Source organism: Entelurus aequoreus, linkage group LG05 (assembly GCF_033978785.1).
Source record: "Entelurus aequoreus isolate RoL-2023_Sb linkage group LG05, RoL_Eaeq_v1.1, whole genome shotgun sequence".
Classification (NCBI taxonomy): domain Eukaryota; kingdom Metazoa; phylum Chordata; class Actinopteri; order Syngnathiformes; family Syngnathidae; genus Entelurus; species Entelurus aequoreus.
Window position 1 is genome coordinate 77,893,540 of NC_084735.1, and position 12,147 is coordinate 77,905,686.

General features: G+C 36.9%; 1 protein-coding gene across 2 annotated transcripts; it reads left to right on the plus strand.

The window, feature by feature from the left end:
• The first annotated feature begins 1,826 nt into the window (after positions 1-1,826).
• Positions 1,827-10,922, plus strand: LOC133649863 (ATP-sensitive inward rectifier potassium channel 1-like). 2 transcript variants are annotated; one of them, XM_062046539.1, is made up of 2 exons: positions 1,827-1,913; positions 9,137-10,922. In XM_062046539.1, exon 2 carries the CDS (start codon positions 9,175-9,177, stop codon positions 10,279-10,281), a length of 1,107 nt encoding a protein of 368 aa, XP_061902523.1. In that variant the 5' UTR covers positions 1,827-1,913; positions 9,137-9,174; the 3' UTR covers positions 10,282-10,922. The 2 variants fall into 2 exon arrangements, with proteins under 2 accessions (XP_061902523.1, XP_061902524.1); XM_062046540.1 differs by lacking the exon at positions 1,827-1,913 and adding an exon at positions 6,111-6,158.
• Positions 10,923-12,147: the final 1,225 nt, after the last annotated feature.

The following is a 12,147-nucleotide window of genomic DNA, read 5'->3' on the forward strand; positions in this document are numbered from 1 at the left end:
GATCTTTGACTAGCATTTTTGGCAATAGGTTCTCAAAAACAGCACAACTCTCCTGTCATTCAGAGGATCTTTGACTCACGTTTTTGCTTTAAAACAGCAAAATGGTCCTGTCACATAGATTATCTTTGACTAGTGTTTTTGGCAGTAGATCCCCAAAAACAGCAAAATGGTCCCATCACATCACAGGGAGGATCTTTGGCGAGCGTTTTTGTAGCAGGTTCTTAAAAACAATAGAGCACTCCTGTCACACACAGGATCTTTGACCTGTAGTGTTTTTGGCAGTTGATTCTCACACAGCAAGGCGCTCCTGACACATAGAGGATCTTTGACTAGCATTTTTGGCAGTAGGTTCTCAAAAACAGCACAACTCTCCTGTCATTCAGATGATCTTTGACTCACATTTTTGCTTTAAAGTAGCCCTGTCATATAGAGTATATTTGGCAGTAGGTTCTCAAAAACAGCACAGCTTTCCTGTCATTCAGAGGATCTTTGACTCGCGTTTTTGCTTTAAAACAGCAAAATGGTCCTGTCACACAGGATCTTCGACTAGTAGTGTTTTTGGCAGTTGATTCTCACACAGCAAGACGCTCCTGACACATAGAGGATCTTTGACTAGCATTTTTGGCAGTAGGTTCTCAAAAACAGCACAACTCTCCTGTCATTCAGAGGATCTTTGACTCGCGTAAAGTAGCCCTGTCATATAGAGTATATTTGACTAGTGTTTTTTGGCAGTAGGTTTTCAAAAGCAGTAAAGCACTCCTGTCACATAAAAATTCTTTGATCAGTGTTTTTGGAAGTGTGTCCCTAAAAACAGCAAAATGGTCCTGTCACATAGAAGATCTTTGACTAGTGTTTTTGGCAGTAGGTTTTCAAAAGCGGTAAAACACCCCTGTCACATAAAAGATCTTTGATCAGTGTTTTTGGAAAAATGTCCCTAAAAACAGCAAAATGGCCCTGTCACATAATGGATCTTTGACTAGTGTTTTTGGCAGTTCATTCTAACACAGTCTTGTCGTGAGAGCACTCCCATCCCCCTAGAGGATCTTTGACCGGCGTTTTTGGCAGTATGTGCTCAAAAACAGCAGGGCATTGCAGTTATGTAGGATCTTTGGCTAGCGTTTTTGAGCGCAGGTTCTCAAAAAACCGCATGGTGCTGCTTTAAAAAAAATCTTTGACTCGCGTTTTTTGGCAGTAGGTGCTGAAAAACAGCAGGGTGCTCCCGTCATGTAGAAGATCTTTGACTAGCTTTTTTGGCAGTCGCTTCTCAAAAACAGCAGGATGCTCCTGTCACATAAAGGATCTCGGACCAGTGTGAACGTATTGTTCTTATTTCCGACTATATGACTTTTTTGGAGTAATTTTTGCAGTCTTGCAACGACGTGGGAATAGAAAACAAAAACAACGTTGAAGAAAACCCGTCGCAGGGGAGCAGCCCCGAGGTACAGTGTAATAATGGCAATATGGCCGCCCTCTTCATTGTGATGCAAATGTGAGGCAGCCTGGCAGGTTTGAAGAGGGGGAGGGAAGAGGGAGGAGGAGGTTTAAGGACGCAATTGAGGGATTTCTTTTGTGAAATGTTCTTTAAGGGCGGCAAACAAACCACACTTGGGGCCGGGGCCCCCAACACACACACACATACACACACACACACAAACACACACGCACACACACACACACACACACAAACACACACACCAGCTCTGAGACACTGCAAGAAGAAGCAGCTTTTTAGTGATGTTGATGGAGGGGGACCAACGCCCCCCGGGGCCCCCCCCCAACCTCTCTAGTCCCCTGGTTCTATGCAGCCAGTGTACACGCTGGCATGTGGCTGGGATTAGAACATTTCACTGTGGATTAAACTCTTTTGCTGCAAGGAGGAGAGAGTCGCACCACCAGAACCACTCTGGACTCAGGTATGTCGAACCCAATTTCAGCCTCTGTGTGTGTGTGTGTGTGTGTGTGTGTGTGTGTGTGTGTGTGTGTGTTTTCAGACATTTCCATTAAAAGCAATGTTTCAACTAATTTACCATGAATTGATTAACGTGGACCCCGACTTAAACATGTTGAAAAATGTATTCGGGTGTTACCATTTAGTGGTCAATTGTACGGAATATGCACTGTACTGTGCAGTCTACTAATAAAAGTCTCAGTCAATCAATAGTGAAGCTAGAGTATTGAAATAACCTGTAAAATATATCAATTTGATGTCATCTTTCTAGCAGAAATGTTGAGTCGATCAAATGTTTACTCAGACTTTTGAAAATGCATTTGAACAATATTCTGTAATATGCGGAAGACAAACGTGCGTTTATAAATATATTGCATTATTGATATATACCTTATATCTCGCAAAAAGAGACAAAAGTTTGAAAGGTAAGATATTTGGAGAGTGTCGTATTTATACTATAATAGTTTTTTTTCCTCCAGCCATTTCAAAAGCAAATATAAAGTTTGCCCAAACTTATGGGGTTGCATAAGGCTCTAATATAGGGGTGTCCAAACTTTTTCCACTGAGGGCCGTACACGGACAAATTTAAGCATGCGGGGGCCATTTTGATATTTTTCATTTTCAAACCTTAACAAAATATATGGATTTTTTTTTTTAACCTTTAGGGCTCCCGGGGACTATAAAGGGTCTCAGTCATTAAACTGTTAAAAATAAGTCAAATTATTATTATTATTTTTTATTTAATGCTGACAGTAAATCTCTATATCAAGTTGAGGTTGATATAAAGTAAAAAAAAAAAACGTTGTTTTTTATAGTAAAACTGAAATATGCAGTATTTAGTCATTAGAGCCCTAAAAGATCAATAATGCAGGACACCATTGATTTGAATTCTTTAATATTTTTGAGTAATCACAGTGAAAAGTTAAATAAAATCCTACTAAATATATTTGGGATCCAAAAGGTCCCCCACTCATAAAGTGATACATTTTTATTTTTATTTTTTTTAACTTTTAACACTTAAATTACGAGATCAACTTCAGATATATCTGTCGATTTTACGTTTGAACTATTATTTTGTTTGTTTTATGCTCTTTTGTGGAATAAAACTTTGATGTTTTTATATGGCAACCACACAATATATGCAATATTTTATCCACATAAAACATTTTAAAGTGATATTTTTTTAACTAATAATTCATTATAACATAGATTTTTAGTCTTTTTAAAAAAAATTCAAGCAATGGCAAAAAAAAGAAAAATAAACAACGACAAAAGAAAAAAAACAGCCTGCATGGCATCTTTGTGTCAACATTGCAACTTTTTCTTGTTAGATTTCACCTCATTCCACTTGTTTTAAATGTTTTTTTAAATTTTTGCAATATTATCAATTTTGCAATTTTTGCAGAATGTGTGGCGGGCCGGTAAACAATTAGCTGCGGGCCGCAAATGGCCCCCGGGCCGCACTTTGGACATCCCTGCTCTAATAGGAGCACGTGGCGCAATTAATCTTGCACAGTAGAAATAGAATGAATGCATAATTTGTGTGTAGTATTTCATGAGATGTGTACTAAACGTTTAAAATAAAAGTCATTTTGGCAAGAAAATTGCACATTTATTGTTAATTTTTTTTGTCTTTTCTAAATGACTTTCCTGAAAGTTTTAGTTTGAATCAAAATATATTTTTATTATAGTAAAAAAAAAAAAAAAGTTTCATAATTTTTTAAAATATATATTAGACAAACTTAGACAAACTTTATTGATCCACAAGGGAAATTGTTATTGTTATTGTTGTATAATAAAACAGGTAAAACGTCTTACTAATTAATGAGAGTCAATGAGCAAACGTGTATTAAAGGTCATTAAAGTCAAAATCCCAATTATTTCTAATTTTTTCTTAAATCTACTGGTACAGTTTGCGGGTTACTTTTTTTGTTAACTTTGCCATAACAAAACAAAATATGTCAAGCATGTCAACTTTATTGTCCAAAACGAGTTGCATCTACCACACGTGATGCATTCAAGGACCCTCCGCGTTTTTCTTGTGCGTCTCCAAAAAGGTAACAACAAAACCAAAAAAGGTGTAAAAAAAAACACACAAATAACTCCCGTTTTAGGTGAATAAAGTTAATACGGGCAACAATATATTTAGAGTAAGTTTACAAGCACAACGCAAAATGACGCAGGAAGGATCGAACTGTGACGCACAAGGTTTCTTGGAAATCACGTTTAACGGTCACATAAAAAAGAAACCCACCTTGACTTTAATTGTCTCCTAATATTGTCCTAAATGGTTTATTTCGAACATGTATACAGTTAGAAAACGATACATCACACAATTGACATATTCTTTTGACAACATGTCCGAAAAGTGATGTGAGGTAAAAAAAAAAAAAAAAAAAAAAAAAAAAAAAAAGTTTCCCGAATCACTCTTTAGTAAAATGTTGAATATTGCTAATATTCATCTTTTGTGTATTTAATGTCAATGCAAGGCTCGGTCACATTTTAAAAATGTTACTTTACCAAATTAATAATAGAATGTCGTTATTACAATATAACATTTTAATAAATTCAACTGCACTAGTCAAAGATCGTCTATATTATATACCAGACCACATTACCTGACACCTTCTATGTTAGCTACTTCTCTTTGTTTTTAATTTTCTATTTTCTGCTGGATTTACTCTCTATTTTATGCCATGGTAATTGTTATATATTGTATACATGATATAGACATAATATAATATATCAGTATATATAATATACTGTACATATATTATGAAAATATTATGTATATATGTTATATTTTATATCGCTATATTTAGTCTATTTATACCTGCATTGTCCTTTCCATCCTTACCCTTTCCATCATTGTACCTGAGTTATACTGTGTGGGACAATTTCCCTTGTGGATCATTACAGTTGGTCTAAGTCTAAGTCTACACTGTAGTGCTTTTTAAGAACCTGCTGCAACAAGTCAAAGATCCTCTATTTGACAGCACTCAGTCATACGTCCGTTTTGAGGAATCTGCAGCAAAAACGTGTCTCAATACTTTTGTTTACAGCTTTATGATCATTTGTTTATTTCCTGAGCGTAGCATCTTATCGTTAGTCCTCTAATATTTTGGTAATCAATCGAGTAGTTTGTTCTATTCATTTGATAAAACATACTTTAAACCCCTAATGTGTATTTTAGTAAAAATAGTTGAAATAAACAGATTCTTCTGCTTGCCATGACCTTTATTCTTTTCCCCCCTAATAAATACATATTAACATTAAAATTGCATTTTCAACATGTGCGTATTAATAAAAAGTAAAAAATAAAAACTATCCACTGTTAGCGTAATGCGCCACATAACGTGCGCTCTTTTGCAACGTCCGTGTAAAAACTGTGTCCGAGCACTCCGTGCAGTCTGAATTTGATAAATGTTTTTGTTACATTCCTTTAACATTTAATCAAGGCTACAAAGTATACATTTAAAGCTTTTATTCTACTCTAATTAATGAATTTCATTGATTTTTGGTTGCAGCCTTAGTCCCAATAATTTTGCTATATTGCTTTTAGATACTTTTTTTTTTTACTTCCTGTAAGTGTTTTAAATTTATTGTTAATTTTTAATATAATTTTTCCACTTCCTGTACGTGTCCCAATACCTTTGTTAATTACGCATGTGAGAATTTTTTCACTTTCTGTAGGTGTCCCGATACTTTTGTTAATCACGTGTGTAATTTTTTCCCACTTCCTGTACATGTCCCAGTACTTTTGTTAATTAGGTATACGATCATTTTCCCCCGTTCCTGTAGGTGTCCCAATACTTTTGTTAATTGTGAGTATAATTGTTGTCACTTCCTGTAGGTGTTCCAACACATGAGTTAATTGCATGTATAATTTTCCCTTCCTGTCCGTAGTGGGTGTAGAATGTTTATCACTTCCTGTTCGCGTCTCAAAACTTTTGTTTTTATATGTTTTTTCACTTAATGTAGGTGACCAAATTATTTTGTTAATCACGTGTATGATCGTTTTTCACTTCCTGTAAGCGTCCCAATACTTTTAAAAATTATTTGTATGATCCTTTTTCACTTCCTGTAGGTGTTCCAATACTTTTGTTCATACTTTTATATTTTTTTCAATTCCTGTAGGTGTCCCTTTTTTACTTCCTCGAGGTGTCCCAATACTTTCGTTGATTAAGTGTATGATCGCTTTTCACTTCCTGTAAGTGTCCCAATAGTTTTGTTGACTATGTTTATAATTTTTAACTTCCTGTAGGTGTCCCAATACTTTTGTTTATAGTTTTATCATACTTTTTCACTTCCTGTAGGTGTTCCAATACTTTTGTTCAATTGTATTGGTTGCCAGCAATCGGAGGGTTGCTGGTTACTGGGGTTCAATCCCCACCTTCTACCATCCTAGTCACGTCCGTTGTGTCCTTGGGCAAGACACTTCACCCTTGCTCCTGATGGATGTTGGTAGCCCCTTGCATGGCAGCTCCCTCCATCAGTGTGTGAATGTGTGTGTGAATGGGTGAATGTGGAAATACTGTCAAAGCGCTTTGAGTACCTTGAAGGTAGAAAAGCGCTATACAAGTATAACCCATTTATCATATATTTATTTAGTTCTATATTCATTGTTCACTTCCTGTAGGTGTCCCAATACTTTTGTTTATAGTGTATAATCATTTTCCACTTCCTGTAGGTGTTCCAACACTTTTGTTTATAGTTTTATAATCATTTTCCACTTCCTGTAGGTGTCCCAATATTTTTGTTTATACTTTTATAATGTTTCACTTCCTGTAAGTGTCCCAATACTTTTGTTTATAGTTTTATAATCATTTTCCACTTCCTGTAGGTGTCCCAATACTTTTGTTTATAGTTTTAAAATAATTTTCCACTTCCTGTAGGTGTCCCAATACTTTTGTTTATAGTTTTATAATAATTTTCCACTTCCGGTAAGTGTCCCAAAACTTTTGTTTATAGTTCTATATTCATTGTTCACTCCCCGTAGGTGTCCCAATACTTTTGTTTATAGTTTATAATCATTTTCCACTTCCTGTAGGTGTTCCAACACTTTTGTTTATAGTTTTAAAATAATTTTCCACTTCCTGTAGGTGTCCCAATACTTTTGTTTATAGTTTTATAATAATTTTCCACTTCCGGTAAGTGTCCCAATACTTTTGTTTATAGTTTATAATCATTTTCCACTTCCTGTAGGTGTTCCAACACTTTTGTTTATAGTTTTATAATCATTTTCCACTTCCACTAAGTGTCCCAATATTTTTGTCTAAGTTTTATAATCATTTTCCACTTCCACTAGGTGTCCCAATATTTTTTATTGTTTTATAATCATTTTTTCACTTCCTGTAGGTGTCCCAATACTTTTGTTTATAGTTTTAAAATAATTTTCCACTTCCTGTAGGTGTCCCAATACTTCTGTTTATAGTTTTGTAATAATTTTCTACTTCCGGTAAGTGTCCCAACACTTTTGTTTATAGTTTTATAATCATTTTCCACTTCCACTAGGTGTCCCAATATTTTTGTTTATAGTTTTATAATCATTTTCCACTTCCTGCAGGTGTCCCAATGCTTTTGTTTATAATTTTATAATCATTTTCCACTTCCCGCAAGTGTCCCAATACTTTTGTTTATAGTTTTAAAATAATTTTCCACTTTCTGTAGGTGTCCCAATACTTTTGTTTATAGTTTATAATCATTTTCCACTTCCTGTAGGTGTTCCAACACTTTTGTTTATAGTTTTATAATCATTTTCCACTTCCACTAGGTGTCCCAATACTTTTGTTTATAGTTTTATAATCATTTTCCACTTCCACTAGGTGTCCCAATACTTTTGTTTATAGTTTTATAATCATTTTCCACTTCCTGTAGGTGTCCCAATGCTTTTGTTTATAGTTTTATAATCATTTTCCACTTCCACTAGGTGTCCCAATATTTTTGTTTATGGTTTTATAATAATTTTTTCACTTCCTGTAGGTGTCCCAATACTTTTGTTTATAGTTGTAAAATAATTTTCCACTTCTTGTAGGTGTCCCAATACTTTTGTTTATAGTTTTATAATAATTTTCCACTTCCGGTAAGTGTCCCAAAACTTTTGTTTATAGTTCTATATTCATTGTTCACTCCCTGTAGGTGTCCCAATACTTTTGTTTATAGTTTATAATCATTTTCCACTTCCTGTAGGTGTTCCAACACTTTTGTTTATAGTTTTATAATCATTTTCCACTTCCTGTAGGTGTTCAAACACTTTTGTTTATAGTTTTATAATCATTTTCCACTTCCACTAGGTGTCCCAATATTTTTGTTTATGGTTTTATAATAATTTTTTCACTTCCTGTAGGTGTCCCAATACTTTTGTTTATAGTTGTAAAATCATTTTCCACTTCCTGTAAGTGTCCCAAAACTTTTGTTTATAGTTCTATATTCATTGTTCACTCCCTGTAGGTGTCCCAATACTTTTGTTAATAGTTTATAATAATTTTCCAACACTTTTGTTTATAGTTTTATAATCATTTTCCACTTCCACTAGGTGTCCCAATATTTTTGTTTATGGTTTTATAATCATTTTCCACTTCCACTAAGTGTCCCAATATTTTTGTCTAAGTTTTATAATCATTTTCCACTTCCACTAGGTGTCCCAATATTTTTTATTGTTTTATAATCATTTTTTCACTTCCTGTAGGTGTCCCAATACTTTTGTTTATAGTTTATAATCATTTTCCACTTCCTGTAGGTGTTCCAACACTTTTGTTTATAGTTTTATAATAATTTTCCACTTCCGGTAAGTGTCCCAAAACTTTTGTTTATAGTTCTATATTCATTGTTCACTCCCTGTAGGTGTCCCAATACTTTTGTTAATAGTTTATAATCATTTCCCAACACTTTTGTTTATAGTTGTTTTAATCATTTTCCACTTCCTGCAGGTGTCCCAATACTTTTGTTTATAATTTTATAATCATTTTCCACTTCCCGCAAGTGTCCCAATACTTTTGTTTATAGTTTTTAATAATTTTCCACTTCCTGCAGGTGTCCCAATACTTTTGTTTATAGTTTTATAATCATTTTCCACTTCCTGTAGGTGTCCCAATACTTTTGTTTATAATTTTATAATCATTTTCCACTTCCTGCAGGTGTCCCAATACTTTTGTTTATAGTTTTTTAATCATTTTCCACTTCCTGTAGGTGACCCAATCAATACCTTTGTCGATTGAGGTTCCAGAATGGTCCAGCCGTGCGGGCCCCCGAGCCGCCGAGCCCGCCTGGTCACCAAAGACGGGCGCTGCAACATCGAGTTTGGCAACTTGGAGTCGGGCAACCACATGGCCTACCTGGTGGACTTCTGGACCACCTTCGTGGAGATCCGCTGGCGCTTCGTGCTCCTCCTGTTCGTGGCGTCCTTCACGGGCAGCTGGTTCGTGTTCAGCCTGCTGTGGTACTGGATCGCCAAGAGCAACGGGGACCTGGCGGCGCCGGGCGGCGTGGACGGCCACGTCATGTGCGTGGCCAACGTCAACAGCCTGACCACCGCCTTCCTCTACTCGCTGGAGACGCAGACCACCATCGGCTACGGCGGCCGGGCGCTGACGGGGCAGTGCCCCGGCACGGTGGCCGTCATCGTGCTGCAGTCGGTGGCGGGCGTGTTCATCAACAGCTTCATGTGCGGCGTCATCCTGGCCAAGATCTCGCTGCCCAAGCGACGCGCCAAGACGGTGAGCTTCAGCCACGTGGCCGTCATCTGCCTCCGGAAAGGGAAGCTGTGCCTCCTGATCCGCGTGGCCAACCTCCGCAAGACCCTGCTCATCGGCAGCCAGATCTACGGCAAGCTGCTGAGGACCACCACCACGCCCGACGGCGAGACCTTCATCCTGGACCAGCTGGACATCGCCTTCACGGTGGACTCCGGCAAGGACAACCTGTTCTTCGTTTGCCCGCTGACGCTCTACCACGCCATCGAGCGCTCCAGTCCCTTCTACGAGCTGTCGGCCGACACCCTCCCCCAGCAGGACTTCGAGCTGGTGGTCTTCCTGGACGGCATCGCCGAGTCCACCAGCTCCTCCTGCCAGGTGCGCACCTCCTACACGCCGCAGGAGATCCAGTGGGGGCACAACTTCCTGCCCATCATCTCGCGCACCAGGACCGGCAAGTACTGCGTGGACTTCTCCAACTTCTCCAAAAGCGTGCGGGTGGGCACGCCGCACTGCGCCCGCTGCCTCGACGGCAACGTGGACCTGCCGAACAGGAAGCGGCACACGGAGAAGATGGGCGTCGACAACCTGGGCTTCCACGTCATCGACATTCACGACGGCGTGGACGTCACCAAGATGTGAGGCCGACACGCTTTTCCAAAGACGGAAGAACGCTGGAGATCGTCTGTTCCGCAATTGTAAAAAGAAGTAAAGCTCTGTGGAAATAAAAAAAAAAAATTTGATCACCGTAGCTTTGATGGCGGGGGTCACATTAAAAAGTCACGCAGGCATCGCACTTTAACCGCTATTACGATAAAAATCGGAAAACCCAAATGTAGCCTAATTCATACAAAATTACTACTTTAATGATTATTAACTCTTCCCCACATGAAGACATCATGCATTGCACTTAAAGAAACCTAAAAATGTAACGTTACAAGGGCAAAAAGTAGCTAACCGCTATTACGATAAAAATCGGAAAACACAAATGTAGCCTAATTAATACAAAATTACTACTTTAATGATTATTAACTCTTCCCCACATGAAGACATCACGCATTGCACTTAAAGAAACCTAAAAATGTAACGTTACAAGGGTAAAAAGTAGCTAACCGCTATTACGATAAAAATCGGGAAACCCAAATGTAGCCTAATTAATACAAAATTACTACTTTAATGATTATTAACTCTTCCCCACATGAAGACATCACGCATTGCACTTAAAGAAACCTAAAAATGTAACGTTACAAGGGCAAAAAGTAGCTAACCGCTATTACGATAAAAATCGGAAAACCCAAATGTAGCCTAATTCATACAAAATTACTACTTTAATGATTATTGACTCTTCCCCACATGAAGACATCATGCATCGCACTTAAAGAAACCTAAAAATGTAACGTTACAAGGGAAAAAAGTAGCTAACCGCTATTACGATAAAAATCGGGAAACCCAAATGTAGCCTAATTCATACAAAATTACTACTTTAATGATTATTAACTCTTCCCCACATGAAGACATCACGCATTGCACTTAACGAAACCTAAAAATGTAACGTTACAAGGGCAAAAAGTAGCTAACCGCTATTACGATAAAAATCGGGAAACCCAAATGTAGCCTAATTGATACAAAATTACTACTTTAATGATTATTAACTCTTCCCCACATGAAGACATCATGCATTGCACTTAAAGAAACCTAAAAATGTAACGTTACAAGGGCAAAAAGTAGCTAACCGCTATTACGATAAAAATCGGAAAACACAAATGTAGCCTAATTCATACAAAATTACTACTTTAATGATTATTAACTCTTCCCCACATGAAGACATCATGCATTGCACTTAAAGAAACCTAAAAATGTAACGTTACAAGGGCAAAAAGTAGCTAACCGCTATTACGATAAAAATCGGGAAACCCAAATGTAGCCTAATTAATACAAAATTACTACTTTAATGATTATTAACTCTTCCCCACATGAAGACATCACGCATTGCACTTAAAGAAACCTAAAAATGTAACGTTACAAGGGCAAAAAGTAGCTAACCGCTATTACGATAAAAATCGGAAAACCCAAATGTAGCCTAATTCATAGAAAATTACTACTTTAATGACTATTAACTCTTCCCCACATGAAGACATCACGCATTGCACTTAAAGAAACCTAAAAATGTAACGTTACAAGGGTAAAAAGTAGCTAACCGCTATTACGATAAAAATCGAAAAACCCGAATTTAGCCTAATTGATACAAAATTACTATGTTAATGATCACTAACTCTTCCCCACATAAAGACATCATGCATTGCACTTAAAAAAACAAAACATTCAATGTTACAAGTGTAAAACGAAGCTAATCACTATTACGATAAAAATCGGAAAACCCCAATGTAGCCTAATTAGTACAAAATTACTACAAACGTACTTTAATGATTACTAACTCTTCCCCGCATAAAGACATCATGCATTGCACTTAAAAAAACAAAACATTTAATGTTACAAGTATAAAATTAA